Below are 18,812 nucleotides of genomic sequence, written 5' to 3'. Positions count from 1 at the left end.
TTGGGCTCAATTGTGGTTCTACGTCAAGGGCTGTCCGTACTACAAAACAGTGCAACAGGCAATGGGCTGCTGGAGTCTGCTAGAAATATAATTTCTTTCTATCATGAACAGAAAAGACAGCAGTTGACCCACTGATCTAGGCAGCTTCGTCTTACATCAGAAAAGCCCCGCTTTCCCTCTGCGGCTCGCTTAGTAAAGCTCCCGATTTGATGGCTTCCAGCACCCACCGGGACGGGGCTGACCAGAGCTGAGCTTCCTGGATAATAAGCCCAAATGGGCTTTTGAGTGCACGCACCTAAAATAAGCCCTCTTCTGAAAATAAGCCCTCCTTGAAAGTATTGTAACACAACATCAGCCATGAGGTGACCACGCTCGCTGCCTCCTGCATCTCAAAAATAATAAGACCTCCCCAAAAATAAGGCCGAGTGCTTATTTCAGGGGTAAAAAGAAAATAAGACCCTGTCTTATTTTTGGGGAAACACGGTATCTGCACCAATGAGATAGCTAATTCTTCTGCATTGGGACCAACCAGAGAGTTGCTTTTGTACAATATAAAGTCTCCTTTCTCTACCAAAACAATGAGGGTGGGGGGAGACCTTACTTTTTCTTGAGGTCATGCTTTTTGTGGATATGTTGTTCCCACACACTTGTCTGTGCCACAAGATCATCACAGGCCATTTTGTGTGAAGAAGCTGGAAGTGCTAGGTGTGCATATTGCTGTATGTTTGCTTGTATTTCTGCTCTGTGAAGAAACAAGGTCCCATGTGGAAGAAGGGGAGCATATCTATGATAGGGAATAGACATAAGCAATAACCGATATAAAGTTATTGCTTTCATGCTGAAACTTTTGTAGAGATCCAGACTGAATGTGTGCTCTGTTCTGGCATAAATATTTTTGTTTGCTTGCTTGCTTGATTTTATGCGATTGCTTTAACAGAACTTTAGAAGTCGCTTAGAGAAATTGTTTTTCACATGAAGGCTCATAACTAAACACTCTATAGAAATCATGAGGCTATGATGAGAATTTCTTAGTTTCTGGCCTAACAGCGGCCTGCGGAGCTGGCAACAGATTCAGACAGTGAGGAGGTTGGGGAGGAACATGGATCAGTCCTGGAGTCTGGGGAAGGCTCTGATGAGGGGTCTGTGTCGGAGGCAGAGAGGGGCCCAGCACCATATGCCAGTTATCAGATGCCTTCAGAGTCAGACATCAGTGAGGCAGACAAACAGCTGGAGCCTGTTCCCAGTGTGTGCATGCACAGAGTTGCCAGACAAAGGGAACAGCTAAAGAAAAGGGGTTGACTTGGGAGTAAGGCCACAGGTGGACAATGAATGGCCCCTCCCAGAGGAAATAAAAGAGGAGCAAAAGGGGAATGGAATTTGCAGGAGACAATTATTTTGCTTATTTGGTTTGTGACTCTCTGAGACTCCTTGCCAAGTTTTGCAGATATCAACCTGTCAGCTCTCCAAGTCAGATAAGGTCTGTGACTGTAAATCCACCTTTGAAAGACTTTCCTGGGCAGAATTCACAGTAAATTAATAAAAGGTTTTTTGTCAGGACAAGGAGTTACTTCCTGCTCTTGGGAAGCCTAAGTCAGAACAGTTTCCTTCCCTTGGCCTTCAGAATCTGCCTCGTCCTTTCTTTGCCCCTTTAGCTGATTCTGAGAACTGCCATGCTATTATCCCCAAGTGCTTTTCCAAAAGGCAACTGGACTTTGTTTTTTTTTCTTCTTTGAAAACATTTTGCTTCTCATCAAAGAAGCTTCTTCAGTTATGCATAGATTCACTCTATGGAGAATCTCCACAGATATGCTGTACTTCTGCTTTTTTGAGGATAGGCTGGGGGGGGGGGGAGTGGAATGACATACTTTGTCCTCTAGATGGTAGCATAGCTTTTCCATAAATAACTTTTCACTTGATCCCGTTCAAAGCCCTAATTATTCCCACTACTTCTCTGTAATTCCCCCTTTACCCTTTCATTTCTATTTCCTGTGTTGTCAAGTAGTTCTAAAGTTTAAAAGGTGGCATCTGTGATACATTCTTTGCTGTGTTTGCTCGATGTTTTGTCTCCCGAAATTACCAGCTGTGTTTATCCAAATATGCTAAATCATTAAAAGCTGAGAAGCAAGGAGGGTAGCTAGCAAGACTTCATCTCTTTCTCTCAAGGTCTTCTAGCATTCACCTCTCTGCCTTCATTCACAAGGGCGGAGTTTTGTTTCATCATCTTCACCCGTGTTCAATAATCTGTGAAAGATATTCTTTTCTTTTCTGCAAGCGATTACCAGCTACTTTTCTATACTCTGGTTTCTCTTCAGATTGTATAAATCTTTCGCCTTTTTTTTCTTATTTTATTTTTCAGATTGGCCACCCAACTCATACCAAACATCGGGTATCTCAGACCAAAAGATAAAACAACATCTACGTACCATAAAAAATATTAAAAACACAAGTATTAAAAACTAAAACAAAACCTGTCACCCTAGCTAAACTTTCACATGTAGCCCACAACAAATTCATCTCTTCTAATATAATTATATGAAAGTTCCAAAAGTGAAAGAGTCTCAAAAGTGCTTTTTCAAGAGACAAGTGGATTTTCTGGTTTTTCCTTGAAGACGTTTCTCTTCTCATCCAAGAAGCTTCTTCGGCTCTGCTTCTGATCCATCCCAGATTCAATAGCAGGAACTCTCCTCCAAATGATCTAGTTGGCAACTTGAACTTGGATGATAGCATGCACAAAATTAAATGAAGCAGTGAGGACAGTAAGAACAACTGTTCTTAGAGCAATTTTGAAACATTGCACACACCTTTGTGTGCTGTAGCCAGATTTCTTGTAGGAGCTGTCACATGGTGCTAAATTAATGTTGAGACATGAAATGCAAAACCATGGAGTCTAGATCTGGGTTCATCTGCTCAGAGTGGCATTCAACATATGTGGTGCACAAAAGAGAAAGGACAAGAACGTGGCATTATTTCTAATCTTCATTGTTCTTTCATAGCATGTTGAAATCATTCTTAGCTCTTCCTTACATCTAATTTTAAATTTTGAAATGCCATTGCAGGTGGAAAACTGAATGGTTTCCCTTTAGCATTTATAAAATGTGAAAAATTAGACACAAAATAGGGGGAACCTAGTCATTATATATGAATAGGATGACAAGCCTTTGATTTAGTATGTAATATATTACCCTTAAGTCCCTTGGGCAACTTTTTCCATTATGGAGGATCCTGAAAGTCACTGTAATGAAAATTTTTGAAGCAGTAAAAATTTCAAAAATCTCAGATTCAGGTTTCTGTAACAGAACTTTCAAGCATGGTTGTTTGAAGCATTTACTTCCAGAATGTATATGAAAACATGCCCATATTATCGGAATATTAAGGAAAATCTCAGGGATGTTCTGGTTATGTCTTACTCGCCTGGTGTCACTTAAATGATATCAATCTCGTAAGGAGTTGTGCCTTAATATTGCTTGCAGCAAGAGTGCTGCACAAGGATTTCCTTTCGTAGTTGTTGCAAGGCATTGGGAGTATCTGTCATGCTCGTGTGATATGGATATTAAATGTTTGAATAGTTTTTGTATGGGACTAAATGAAATATGCAACTCCCCAGTGGTACAATGCAATTGTATGAAATGTTGTAAAATTGAGTCAGCTAAGATGGGAGCATAGACCCCTTAGTGCAAATTCAAATGTTGGTAAAAATTCCCATTTTTATTCCATTTTGCATTTTTGCATTGATCTGTCATTCTCCATACTCGATGCACAATATATTTTTTTTGCCATTTTTAGATTTGGTATCATGCCCCTGAAGAGCATCCTGTGCTGCTCACAGAAGCTCCTTTAAATCCCAAGGCTAATCGAAAGAAAATGAGTCACATAATTATTTGGATATTGTTTCTTCTCAAATTAAGAACTGCTTTTCTTCTAAACAAGAAAATTGTCATGCAATAACCACAGAAATATAATTTCATGATATGCCATCAATAGCAGTATTTATTCCTGATATAAAGTTCTATTGATCTATTTTCTTGATTAACCAGTTCTTATCTTGCCATATTTGTAATGTCACCTCCTTAATTTAAATCCTAGCCTGTGGCAAGTTTTTAATATCCTACTTCTTTGAGTCAAACTACTTTTTCCACACAGATAGATGAGCATTATTACATAGGATAGACTGTTCCTATCCTTGACACCAAACAGAGTTTGTTTTAACCACAGAGCAAGAAACAAGATAAGTTCTGAAAAAGAAGAATAGATGGAACAAGTCAAACAAATAGAAAATAAGTTATAATTTGTTATGCTGGTTGAAACAAGCCAATGTCCACAAAGAGATGCTAACTGAGAATGTATATGGTAGTTTGAACACTTTACAAAGCCCCCTTCTTCCTCCCCAGTCATATTATGGCTAAACTTTACATATAATTCTTGTCCCTGCATATATAACATAGGAAATTAATCTCTTCTGATGGGTATTTTATTATTATGAAATTGATTTGCTGCCCATCTTATATCAATGACTCTGGGTGGCTTGCTACATAAAAACATTAAAATAATCAATTATAAAATAACACAACAGATACAATATATCAGATATTTTATCCATAAAAATGCACACACACACTGTTGCCTCAGTGTGCTTTGGAAAGCAAACTGTTCCTCTTTCTTGGAATCATCATGCTTGAAGAGGCACATGGGCCTTGATTCAATCCTCTATTCAGTGCTGGAATCCAAATGGAAGCAACTGTGTGGATAGCCATGACCTGTCAAAACCGCGCTCGACTAAGCCGCGCCCGATTAAACCGCGTCGCTGACGTCATCAACAGGGCGACAACAGCCAGCGCGGAGAAAGAAGTGCGCTTTAAATAGCGCTTTGAAAGCAAGCCGATTCAACTTAAGGTAAGGGTTGGGTTTAGGGTTAGGTTTAGGGTTAGGTTAAGAGTTAGGGTTAGGGTTAGGGTTAGGTTAAGGGTTAGGATTAGGTTTAGGGTTAGGTTAAGGGTTAGGTTTAGGGTTAGGTTTAGGGTTAGGTTTAGGGTTAGGTTTAGGGTTAGGTTTAGGATTAGGATTAGGTTTAGGGGGGGTTGGGTTTAGATATAGGTGTTAATTTTAGGTTTAGGGTTTACAGCGTGCTTCTGTCTCCGCGCTGTTGTCGCCCTGTTGATGACATCAGCTACGTGGTTTAGTCGGACGTGGTTTAGTCGAGCGCGGTTTTGTGGTGGAACCGTGGATAGCTATCCAGCCTTCACTAGAACACAACTAGTGCAAGGTTTCTCACCATCTTCCTTTGAAATTACATTTACTGTGAAATTGCTCATAGTGTTAGAATTTTTATTCCTAACTTTTATCTGGAATTTACATCCTTTAACATAATTCCAAGTTGTATGCTCTTAAGATAATTTCTGTGCCATGCCTTAGTGTAGGACTATGGCTGTTCTCTCTCCGTATTCGGAGTTGCTAATATGCTTTTCACCTATAGATAATATCTGAAACGTTCAAAGTACCAGCAATGTACGTGGCCATTCAAGCTGTTCTCTCCTTCTATGCATCTGGACAAACTACCAATAGATTTTGATTGTAGTTTCTATTAACTTTTTTTAAAAATGTATGTCTATGACAGTGATGGCGAACCTATGACACGCGTGTCAGTGCTGACACGCGTAGCCATTTGGGGTGACACGCACAGGATTTCATGCGATTCATCCTCGGCTCCTGCACGGCCGCTGAGGATGAAAGAATCTGTGCTGGAGGAACGGGGGGGGGCGGGACGTGTGATCTCCCCCGCCCACACTCACTGTATCGCCGCCGCCCCTTTCTGAGCGCAGGGGCTGCTGGTAAGGCGTGCGTGCCATGCGCACACACGTCATCAGCGCGGCGAGGGAGGACCCGCAGGAGAGGAGCGCGGGAACAGTGCGCGCCTCTCTCCAGTCAGGCCAGCACAGAGAGTCTACTCCTGGGACTGTCGGTTACGGGCCTGAAGTGTACAAAATACCAACCTTCAATTGAAGATTTAGCCAATGAAATTCAGCAACAAAAAAGTCACTAATAGGCAGGTTAGTTAAAGAATTCGCCCTCCCCCTCACTTATCTCAGTTCACGGCAGGGCTGTGGAATCTGCTGCTTCCAGTTCCACGTCCTCATCAACATGCCGCTCCAGCCCGCCCCCGCTATGAATATTCATATTCTTCGCCCTCGCGTCACTAGGAATATTCATAGCAGGGGCGGGCTGGAGCGGCATGTTGATGAGGACGTGGAGCTGGAAGCAGCCGACTCCACAGCCCTGGTTCACGGCACCCCAAACAAGTTCAATAATATCAAGGGCAACATACGAAATCGACTGATGAACAAAGAAGTTACTAAGCAGGTATGTTAAATAATTTGTTTTTGGTTTATTAAATACAATTATATATTGCAATTATACATTTTTGTAGTTTAAACTATAAATTGCGCAAAATTATGTTTTTGTCGAAGTGACACACAACGCGAGTTATGCTCGATTTTTTGCCGATTTTTGACACACCACGCCAAAAAGGTTGCCCATCACTGGTCTATGAATATATCCATCACCTTCCATTTTCTCTTGCATTGAGCACTGATACACAGTACAATGATTTTTATCCAACCAAACTTTATGAGAAAATACTCCTTATTGATTTCATATAGGGAAGCTTTTATTTTAATAAAATCTACCCCATCCTCAGTGATATTGTGATAAACAAATGTTCAGGTATGATATAATGTCTCTATTCTTACCTGTAATGTTATAAAATTAAATAAATTTAGATATTCAAATATGAAACATAATTTGAAGCAAGGATGAAACAAATGGCAATATAAGTATAGTATTTGAACCAGGAATGGGTTCTGGCCGGTTTTACTGCTGTTGTGCTCATGCGCATGCTTTGCTCATGCGTGCGTGCTGGATGTGTACAGTGCACACATGCACAGTTCAATTAAAATTGTTCTGCGCATGCACATAACAAAAAAGCAAGATGGTGGCAGCAACAGCAATGACCAGAGAACCGGTTCAGGGGCATGGCAGGCCTGGATCACTGCCAGTTCTGGCAACCCAGACTGCCATACCACTACTGGTTCAGGCGAATCGGGCCGAATTGGGCCGAACTGGCAGGAATCCATCTCTGCTTTGAACATAGCACAGTATCTCAACTAACTTGACTATAGGAAAGGATTGCACGTTATCATTTTTTCCAAGATTACTTTAAATCATTTAACAAAGATAGACAGAAATATGTGTCCTTGTCTACAGTTGCATTAGGATGTGTTGTATTTTCATACTCTGATATATTGAATATTTGTAACACAATTAATTTACACATATTCAATAAAGTGTCTTTATGTCCAGGGCTTGAGTACGTCATTTTGTAGCTATAGAAACAGGGATACTAGCAAACACTATTTGGGATATTTTATTTTCTGACAAACCAGCATCTCTACCACCTGACTCTGTGATAGCCAGTCTGAGGGGTTGCAATGAAATGGTGAGCTGTGCCAACAGCAGCAAAGAGACTGGTCAGTAGAGGCTACTTGACCTACGTAAATAATTAAATCAATACTTTTGTTTTTTGGCCAATGGTTCCTGAGCATTTGATGCATAGCCTATATGTGAAGGGCACATCATTTGTAACTGCAGCAGCAGACATCATTCGTTCTCCTACCCTGTGCCCTTGGCTTCTATGTACATTAAGGTTGCTATGTTTTATTCTGTAAAAAGGTACAGGTTTGGAAGATCAGTCTAAATCTTGATACATCAGCATTTGGGAATCTTCACAAATTGTTTGAGATCCCTTTTTTAAAATGAAAAAATGATTGAAATTTAAACTCAATGCCAAGGGAGAGGCAGTTGCTGCTGTTACTGGTCAGCAGTTTTTTTCCTCTGCAGAAGGAAAGAGCCACTTAGAATACAGATAATAGGGAGAGTTACTTGATGGTCTGAACTAAAGAGACATTCACCCATTTCTGAATCAGCAGAGAAGCGTATCAATATGGTATTGATCCTATTGCTTATTTATTTGACTTACATGGCCACCATACAGTACATTGTATAACCCTGGGTGGTTACAGTCCAATAAAAGGAATCGTTAATATTTAAGAACAAGCAAAACAACTCATTTCACTAAGAATGATTCATAAACCACATAATCATAGTCCTGATCGTGAGCCCACACAGTATCTTGGCCCATCGCCCAAGGGAAGAATCAGATCTTATGAAAGATCTTTGGCACCATCCAAGTCTTGCAGCTTTTCTGCTTCTGCATAAACTGATATATATTTTGCCTCTTTTATTTGTCTTCTTAGTCACTTCCAATCACTTCACTTATCTCCAAGGAAATGGGTGTCGAAGTGTGAAAGATCTTATGTTTATACCTTCAGTTTCTCTTGGATAGTGCCAGGTTAAGGAGCTACAATTACTTTAATCCCAGTTGATTATTCAGATGATTTAAAACTGTGTAACTTATGGGCTGGGGATGAAATGAAAGCAACCTTATGGGAATATGGCAGAAAATGGATTTTCTAAGGGTATGTTTGTGCCACGGTTTGATGCAAGGGGAGGAAAGCCTGTAATTTTTCCTTTCAGAGACAAAAATGTTAAAAAGCAAAGAGTGAGGATTGCAATGAAAAAAATTGACATTCTGTTTCTGTTTGTTTGTTTGTTTGTTTGTTGTTTTATTAGTTTTGTATGCCGCCCACTCCCGAAGACTCCGGGCATCTCACAATAAAACAGGGAAAGGGGGATAAATAGGACAAAACAACAATTTAAAAATACACAACATTCACAATTGAAATGGGGCTAGATACTTCAACAGCCCCCAGCCCGTCGGAACAGCCAGGACTTAGTAGCTTTACGGAAGGCCGGGAGGGTAGTAAGGGTCCGGATCTCCACGGGAAGCTCGTTCCAGAGGGCCGGAGCAGCAACAGAGAAGGCTCTTCCTATGAAAGTTTCTGCTTTCATAGGAATTGTTCTGGACTCTGGAGATGGCGTGATACATAATGTACCTATGTATGAAGGTTATACCATGCCACATGCTATCATGAGACTAGATCTGTCTGGAAGAGATCTCACTGATTATCTCATGAAAATTCTTACAGAGAGAGGATATTCTTTTGTTACTACAAGTGATCAGCATTGTTGTTAAAGCTGCTTTGTTTGTCCACAATATTATCCATAAAAACAGCATAAAGTGCTACCTGTCTTTTCTTATCAAAAGGTTTTCATTAATCTGTATTAATAAAATATTACTGGGAAACTTAAGCATTATTGATGTTTTAGATTAACCAAAGTTGTTCATGACCAACTTTATGCCCTTTTTCCTTGCAGTTACAGATCTCCCCGTCCCTCCTTAACATTACTATAATCCTTTCATCCCCCTATTCAATCTTGTTTCAATTGTTCTCCGTGTTGAATATTTCATTGGCTATTTTCAGCGGAGCATGAGATTGTGCGATATATTAAGGAAAAGTTATGCTACGTGGCTCTGGATTTTGAGAAAGAAATGGCTATTGCTGCTTCTTCATCTTCTTTGGAGAAGAGCTACGAACTTCCCAATGGCCAAGTCAACACGATTGGCAATGAAAGATTTCGATGACCTGAAACTCTCTTCCAGCCATCGTTCATAGGTAGGCCTGGACATGTTCCCCTTCTTTATGTGGCTTGACTCTGCTGAACAAAGATGACATTATGTGGTACAAAACTCCTTATAGCAATAGCACTTACACTTATATACCGCTTCACAGTGCTTTTATAGCCCTCTCTAAGCAGTTTACAGAGTCAGCCTCTTGCCCCCAACAATCTGGGTCCTCATTTTAGACACCTCAGAAGGATGGAAGGTTGAGTCAACCTTGAGCCTGGTGTGATCTGAACTGCTGAACTGCAGCCAGCAACCAGCAGAAGCCTGCAGTACTGCATTCTAACCACTGCACCACCATAGCTCATTTATGCTTTAAGTATGCTAAAGCTCTTGTTGAATGTCTTAGTGAACCTGTGGATGTGTCTGCCTTGTGATTGTTGCATAACTGATTTGTTTTATAGTCAGGAACAGTGTAAGAGTTTTTTAAAAAATAAATAAATATACCTTTGGATATGATTTTTATATTGACATGAATATTGGTAGATTTTCAAATTGACAGAAGACAGGGAGAAATTTATTTACATGTCTACATGTAGACTGCTGGGATATAAATCCTGTGATTATTTAATCATATCAATAGGCATCCTTAAATGCCTTTCTTATAAAGACATCCAAATAAAATCTGGATGTGTTTATAAACTGGATAAAAGAAATCATGCATTTGGCTGAAAACGATTATAGATTATCAAACAATATATAATCATCTACTACATTCTTGGCACCGATTTGGAAAAGCAGTCTAATTTGAAATCTTTGATCCGTTAATTTTATTTCTTTACTGGAATAGAATCTGCTGGGATCCATGAAACAACTTACAACAGCATCATGAAATGTGATATTGATATCGGTAAAGATCTTTATGCCAATAATGTGCTTTCTGGAGGAACAACCATGTACCCTGGTATTGGTGATCATATGCAGAAAGAAATCACAGCACTGGCTCCAAGTACTATGAAAATTAAAGTAAATATTATGTTTAATATTCAGCTAACAGATATTTAATAATTAATTCCTGAAATATTACCTAGGAAAGAATGCTGTTTTCATATATTATCTGATTTCTGTTCAAAGAAACAAATAAAAGGTTTTATGAAGAAAGATGCAGATATCAAAGATATAGAAATCCGAATCAATGGCATACATTCTCCAGCTGATGGCGCAGGAGGGTCCAGGAATGGGTTGTTCAATCCTTATTTGCCCAAGAGACTGAGTCTGAATTGAAACCACGCCTCCAGCTTCCCCTGCAGATATCCAATTCCGACTCAGTTTTGCCTGGAAAGAGATGTAATTTTTTTTTACTGTGAGTGAAAATTGGTTTCTTCCTCAGAATAGTTTTTCATTTATTTATTTATTTCACTTATCTTTAATGTTATTAGCAGAAGGAAGGTGCTTCAACTTGGCTCACAAATTCTTTCCCACCTGCTTGTGTTAGGATAGTAAATTGTGTTGGCTGGATTCTCATGGAGGTTCCCAGGTTCCTCACAAGTAAGCAGCCAGCTGTGCCGGCCATCAGAGTCTATTGCAGCTCCGTTTGGCTTGATTCTGATTACTGGCTTGTAAGAGGCCAGGGAGGTTTCCCTGCGTTGCTGCTGGTTCTCAGGGGCTGCAGTGGACGGACATCAAGGCTGCTGGTACGGGGAACGCGGGTGTGGTGTGCCGGCATTCCCGTGTAGCCAGAGAGACGACAAGAGGGCGTGCTGTGCTGACTGGACTTATGGGAGAGCTGCATGGCTGACTGGACGTTCTCGGGGCCATTTGCTCACCAGCACTGCTGGTTTTCCCCAAAGGCTTCTCCCTCGTGAGTATGGGGCCCTGGGGCAGCTATTTGTTTTGGGAGACCTTATTGGGTGGTGGCCATCTTGGGGAGGACCTCATGGTGGTGGCCATTTTGTTAGTGGCCATGAGGCAGTGGCCATTTTGTTTGAGCATTCGGTGGGCCACATGGTCAGCAGCCATTTTGTTGCTATCACGAGGCTCATTGCAAGTGTCGGCTCCGGTGAGAACAGTTGCAGATTACTGTGCTGGTTGCTGAACTGGGTAGAGTGAGACCTTGAGGCACACAGATCACTACAGTGCCATGACTGATTCCCTTGGTGAAAGTAGCTCTGGGGTGACTTCGGCAGCTCCCTCGAAGAGCTCCAAGAAGAGGAAGGGTTCCCCCCAGGATCCTCGTCCACTGGTGAAGCACAGCCCACCCAGGCAAGGGGGTTCAGGAGATGGGGAGAAGTCCAGGCAGGGAGGCAGAGATAAGGCTCCTCTGTCTTTGGTGAGGTCCCCCTCTCCTAAGGGTGGTTCCACTTTCTCCATCCCCTTCTCTTTCAAGGATTTCTGCATCCCCAAGGGCCAGTTCCATCTCATCCCCACTTTCGGAGGTTGAGGGCAAGGAAGGCGAGTACCATCCGCTTCCACGCATTATACCTGCTCCTGAACCAGGACACAGGCACTCGCTGGCTCCTAGGCCTGGGCGCAGTCATGACATTGATGAATTTGAGGACTTGCCTGATAACATTCAATCTCTTATTCATCGAGCCATTGCACATGGCATAGCCCTCCAGGGTCACCCACCTGACCAGGCGGATGCAGAGCTGTTGGAGGCCAAGTGCAGACATATCCAGGATCCAGTTGCTCGCCCAGACAGAACACAGAGAGAGGTCTCTCCTTCGCTGAGGAGTGAGGTTTCACTCCAGGAAGAGAAGGAACAAAATGAGATGGAGCTTTCTGATGATGAAGGTTTGGCATCGGATTCCCCTGCCTTTGCCGGGTTGTTTCCTCCTAATTTGTTCCATTTCTTGCTTTTTAAAGCCAGGAGCATTGCAGCCGCTGAGATGGAGGAGGGAAACAGAAGGAGAAGGAGGCCAGGACTGAGGTTTGACTTCTAAGGCAGCACCAAAGAAAAAGTGTTTCTTTGTGGAACCCGTGGCATGAAAATAGGAGATCCCTGTACCGAAACTGTTTCTGGATGTCATCCAGAAGCAGTGGGCCAAGCCAGGTACTTCCCTACCCCAGGTGGGAATGACAGACTGTTCTATAATATGGAGCCTGATTTCTCCCAGGCATTACAGGTTCCAGAGGTGGACACTCCTGTAGCTGCTCTGGCTCCTCCAACTCCCATGGTGGTGAGTGATGTGGCCGACAACTTAAAGGCAGAAAATAAGAGGACTGAACTGGCATTGCGTAAGACCTTCCTGGTAGCAACATGGGTGATTAAGGCCACTTCCTCTGCCTCCTTCTTCAATCGTGCCACGCTGATGTGGCTTGAGCAAATGCAGGAGCATGTCCCAGTGCACGATGTGAGGCTGCTTCAGAACATCAGCAAGGTCATGGCTGCAACTCAGTGACCTTGAACGCCGCTAAGTTTGCTTCCGGGGCTCTTTCTTCCTCTGTTTCAGCTAGGCGGATGGTGTGGCTTCGAAATTAACAGGCGGAGGCCAAAGCGAAGTAGAAGCTGACGGTCACATTTCCAACCCCAGGGTAAATGGCCCTTTCAGGGAGGGCAGACACCCCTTCTGCCAGAATAAATGAGCGGGTCTGGACGGCTCCCATTGGTGGCCCATTGGCATTGTTTGCCGACCGATGGGAGAATATTACTTCGGATCTCTGGGTCTTCAATACGGTAAAGTTTGGCCTGTGACTGGAATTCCTATCCGTCCCCTCAAATTCCTTTCGTATGTTTACGTCCTCCAAATGCACACTTAAGAGACAGCTCATGCGACAGGCAATAGACCACCTGATGAGATCCAGGCGGTGGAAGTGGTTTCCCAGGAAGGCCGGGGCAGGGATTTTTATTCCAACCTCTTTGTGGTTCCAAAGTCCTCTGCGGGTTGGAGGGCGATCCTTGACCTTAAAAGGTTGAACCACTACTTAATTTACAAACGGTTTAAGATGGCATCCCTTCGTTTCATTCTGGAAGGTATCAGGGAAGGTGACTCCCTCACTTCCATTGATTTGACAGAGGCTTACCTTCATGTATCTATCCTCCCTGAGCACAGGAAGTTCCTTAGGTTTTCCTATGCTGGTAACCATTACCAGTATAGGGCTCTTCCCTTCAGCCTTGCCTCGGCTCCCAGGACTTCCTGGCAGCCCTGGCTGCTCACCTCAGAATGGTTCACATCACACTTCATTGTTATTTAGATGATATCCTCCTCCAGGCAGAGTCACCAGAGCGGTCCCTTCAAGATCTAGGCCTGACAGTGGAGACCCTGCAGAGGTATGGGTTCTCCGTAAACTTCCAGAAGAGCCACATGCAACCTTCTACCATCCTGTTGCATTTGGGAGCGATCATAGATTCCTCCTCCGGCATGGTGTTCCTGTCCCAGGATTGCAGGGCTAGTCTAGTGAAACTGGTCAACCAGGTACAGAGAGAATGTTGTGTGCCCATAGTCACCTTATCTCAGTTGTTTGGGAAGATGATTTCATGTATAGATCTTGTTCCCTGCTAGAACTCTCCAGTGGTTCTTGCTCCCGTACCAAAGGAGCAAGTGCAGCACCTTGTCTTTTCAAGTTCGAGTACCCCCCCCCCCCATGTGAGACTCTCCCTAAGGTGGTGGGTTTCCCCAGTGCTAGCCAATGGATGTTCAGGGAGCCAGACTGACTTACTCTGACCACGGACGCAAGCCTGTATGACTAGGGGACATTGCTGGAGACACAGCTGGCCCAGGGTCGCTGGTCCCCTCTGGATCTTACACATAACATAAACTGGCTGGAGCTGCGTGTGGCTCATCTGGCCCTTTGACACTTTCAGGCTCTTGTAGAGCAAAGACACGTCCTACTCCTGACGGACAATGTGGCCACGAAGGCGCATGTAAACAGAGCCCTCTGGGTGGAATTTCAGCGCTGGGCCATTGGGCGGAGAAGCACCTGTTGTCCATCAAGGCAGAACACATATCCGGAGACACCAATCACCAAGCAGAGTGGCTCAGCAGAGCCACAGTGGACCAGACTGAGTGGCAGCTGGAACCAGAACTATTAGAAGAGATTTGCAGGAGATTCGGATGGTCAGTGGTGGACCTCTTCACTTGCCCGGAAAACACCCAGCTCCCCAGGTTTTTCACGTGGTTCCCAACTCAGGAAGTGGAGAGGAGCAGTGCCCTACGCAGCAGGTGGCCCCCGGGTTTGCTTTATGCATTTCCCCCACTTCCATTGATTTCAGGGGTGTTGGGGAAGATAGTGAAGGAAGAGGCGGAGGTAATCATGGTCACCCCATACTGGCCACACAGATCTTGGTTCGCGGACCTCTTAGGTCTGTCCATTGTCAAACCCTGGAGAATCCTGCAGGAGAAGATCTTCCTACACCAGGGCATCCTGGTCCATCCGGAGTCTCAATGGCTCCAGTTGACTGCCTGGTATTTGAGAGGGAGATCTTAAGAGAGGCAAGGTTCTCCTCGCGGGTGATACAAACCATCGTAGCTTCCAGATGCCCAGCCATGACCAGGCTTTATAATGCCACGTGGTCCACTTTCTGTACTTGGTGCCATGAGGCGTGTGTGGACCCTTTGCTACCTAACATCCTGGAATTCCTCCAGGATGGGCTCGATAGGGGGTTGGCCCAAAACACACTTTGGAGACAAGTCTCGGCCCTGTCGACTGTCCTGGTCTTGGATGGTCAGGAGAGCCTGGGCCATCATCTGGTGGTGAAGAGATTTCTATGGGGGGTGGCTAACCTTCGGCCCCTGGTAGTTCACAGGTTCCCATCTTGGGATTTGTCCACGGTCCTCCTGGTCCTAGTGGATCCTGCCTTTGAACCACTGAGGACTGTGTCCTTGCAGTTTCTCACTTTAAAGGTGGTCTTCCTAGTTGCCATTACGTCGTCTAGGAGGATTTCGGAGCTAGGTGCCCTCTCTGTCAGGGAGGACCTTTGTATTTTCCAACCTAACATGGTTGTACTGAGGCTTGATCCCGCCTTTATCCCCAAGATAAATTCCTATTTTCATAGAGAGGCAGGAGTTAATTCTACCGGACTTCTGCCCTAACCCCTCTCATAGAAAGGAGAAGTCATGGCACAAGCTGGACATGCGGAGAGTCCTCCGTATTTACATAAAGAGAACGGTGCCCACCAGGACAACAGAGATGTTGTTTGTTTCTTTTCAGCCTTCTGCCATGAGGTCACAGGTGTCCTCCTCGACTATTAGATGCTGGCTGTGAGCTTGTACTGCCAGGACTTATGAGGAGAGAGGCAAACCGGTACCACAGGGGATAACGGCTCATTCGACTAGGAGTGTGGCCACCACAGCCACGTGGCCACTCAGGTCCCAATTGGAGATGTTTGTAGAGCTGTGACGTGCGTTTCCCCATCCTCTTTTATTAAGCATTATAGATTGGATGTGTTTGCGTCGGCAGAGGCATCATTTGGGCGTAGGGTGCTGCAGGGAGTACATGCTCCCTCAGGTGCCACGAACCAGTGAGTTCCCGCCCTAGGACTGCCGCTTTGGTATGTCCCATTCCTGGACCCTCCTGCACCATCAGCTGGAGAAAGAACGTTGATCCTACCTGAACATTTTTTTCAGTCTGGTGCAGGATGGTCCCACCCTAGTTGTAGTTTTTGGTTAGGTCTGTGTCCCCGAGGGCTACTAATGCTGCGGGCAGGACCTGTTCTTCCTTTGTTTCTCTAGTTGGAGCTGTGCCTCGTCGGAATTGGATATCTGCAGGGGAAGCTGGAGACATGGTTTCAATTCTGACTCAAGTCTCTTTGGGCAAATAAGGATTGAACAACCCATTCCTGGACCGTCCTGCGCCACGCTGAGAAGAACGTTCGGGTAGGACCTGGTTGGGGATATCATAATCTATTGTATTTTTAATACAATGAAAAGTATTTACACACCTCACTTGCTATTCATCTTAATGATGCACTTATCTTTCTTGACACTGGAATACACAAATTTAGCAAATGTTCTATCTAGTTTTAAACTGTTCTTCCAAGAAGGCCACTTTTGCTCTAGCAAGAAGTGATACCTTAAAAAAAAAGACTTTTTGATTTTTAAAATAAAATTTCCATAACCTTTTTTTCCCTTCCCACCATCCTGCCATATAGGAATAGATTTGGATCACAAGACAAACTACAAGCCTGTTAGCTCTTTCCTGGAGTGAAGTGGCAGGATATGGCCATCTGTTGTTTGTGGCTTTCTGTATCATATTCTGGGTGCTGGTGCAATTTAATTAGAGAATATTGTTTGTTTTCTGGCTTATTTATAGAGATGTATGGTATCTCAGTGGTGGGATTCAATTTTTTTTACTACCCGTTCTGTGGGCAAGGCTTGGTGGGCGTGGCATGGCTTGGTGGGCGTGGCTTTGTGAGCATTACAGGGGAAGGATACTGTAAAATCTCCATTCCCTCCCCGCTCCAGGGAAAGGATACTGCAAAATCCCCATTCTCTCCTGATCATCTGGGACTCGGGAGGCAGAGAATAGATGGGGACAGGGCCAGTCAAAGGTGGTATTTACCGGTTCTCTGAACTACTCAAAATTTCCACTACCAATTCTTAGAAATGGTCAGAACCTGCTGAATACCACCTCTGGTCTGGATGATACAGTAATCTTAAGAGGTATACATAGTCCTCAATTTACAATCACAATTGACCCCAAAATATCTGTTGCTAAGTGAGGCATTTGTTAAGTGAATTTTGCCCCATTTTACAACCTTTCTTGCCGCAGTTGTTAAGTGATTCACTGCAGATGTAAAGTCAGCGACATGGTTGTTTAGTAAATATGGCTTTCTCAATGACTTTGCTTGTCAGAAGGTCACAAAAGGTGATCACATGACTCCAGGACACTGCAACCATCATAAAAATGACCCTATTGCCAGTTTTGATCAAGGGACCACAGGAATGCTGCAGTGGTTGTAAGTGTGAAAAATGGTCATAAGTCACTTTTTTCATTGCTGTTGTAACTTTGAAGGGCCACTAAATGAATGGTTATACTGTAAGTTGAGGACTACTTGTAGTATAAACCAGCCATACCACTCAGGAGAAAGGATCAAAGTTTTATGGAAAAACACAAGTATGATTGGCATGTTAGACTCAGATGTAGCTGCTGCTTTTCAAGGGTTCTTAGGCTGCTTTTATGTGACGTCCCTGAGCTTTTGGTCTAGAGCAGTTTAAATCATTCAGTTTAAACTGAGCTAAAAAAAAAATCAAAGACCACCACAGAATTTGTCAAGAAGTAGATTAATAAGTGTTTGTTTTAAACAATTGTCTTGGTTTCCGTAGAACCTTGTAAATTATTGTAGATATTATAACTGCATGCTGCATTGTCTCCATTTTCTACAATAATTATAAATGAAATTAAACAGAAGTCTCTTTAACCATTATGAGCGATATCATTGACAGACTTTTGCATTCATTTCTTTTTTTAAAAACTTTTTCTAGATAATTGCCCCTCCAGAACGTAAATACTCTGTTTGGATTAGAGGTTCCGTATCAGCTTCTCTGTCAACTTTCCAGCAAATGTGGATCAGCAAAGATGAATATGAAGAAGCAAGTCCATCCATTGTCCATTGCAAATGCTTTTGAGAAATTTACTATAAGGGGTTCCCTTGTGATTTCTTACTACTTTCTAAGGGAGTGCGGGCGTATTTTAGTTTTTTTCTCCTACACTTCTAAAAATATAATAAATGGTTTTGCCAATTAATTAAGTGTTGTTTTCTGGTGCCTAAAATATGCATCAGATTTTTCATTCCAGTAATAAGCAAAGGGTAACTATGATAATTGGAAAGCTACTTCTTCAAACTCTTCCCCACCCCCAAGAACAAACTGTGCATTAGGAATTTTCCCACCCCTTTTGAGTATTTTGTGTTTTGTGAACAGTTAAGGGTACAATTAGTCCTTGACTTACAAGCTTTCGTTTAGCAACCATTCGAAGTTATGATAAAATTAGTGACTTATTAGGTCCTTGCACTTACAACTGTCATTGCATCCCCACAATCACATGATTACAATTCAGGTGCTTGTCAAGCAGCATATATTTAGGATGGTTGCAATATTACATGGGACCCTGTAATCGCCATTTTTGAGCTTCTTGCATAGCTTTTGAGAAGCAAAGTCAATGGGGGAAGCTGGATTCACTTAATGACTGCATGATTCACTTAACAATTACAGGAATTTGCTTTAAAAATCGAATGCAACTCATTTAGTGCAGCCTGTTTAACAACCAGTTATGACCAATGACCAATTGTGACCATAAG

The 18,812-nt window shown here is 43.1% G+C and overlaps 1 protein-coding gene across 1 annotated transcript; it reads left to right on the top strand.

Annotated features, from left to right (window-relative positions):
* The first annotated feature begins 5,476 nt into the window (after positions 1 to 5,476).
* On the top strand, positions 5,477 to 18,141 carry LOC116514108 (actin, alpha skeletal muscle-like). The gene is given in 5 exon segments (XM_032225563.1): positions 5,477 to 5,553; positions 9,034 to 9,125; positions 9,435 to 9,624; positions 10,417 to 10,600; positions 17,998 to 18,141. Coding segments are annotated over 5 exon segments (663 nt in total). The 5' UTR covers positions 5,477 to 5,500.
* The last annotated feature ends 671 nt before the right edge of the window (positions 18,142 to 18,812 follow it).

This window comes from Thamnophis elegans, chromosome 1 (genome assembly GCF_009769535.1).
Source record: "Thamnophis elegans isolate rThaEle1 chromosome 1, rThaEle1.pri, whole genome shotgun sequence".
In the NCBI taxonomy this organism is placed as follows: domain Eukaryota; kingdom Metazoa; phylum Chordata; class Lepidosauria; order Squamata; family Colubridae; genus Thamnophis; species Thamnophis elegans.
This window is presented reverse-complemented; position numbering and strand designations above follow the sequence as displayed.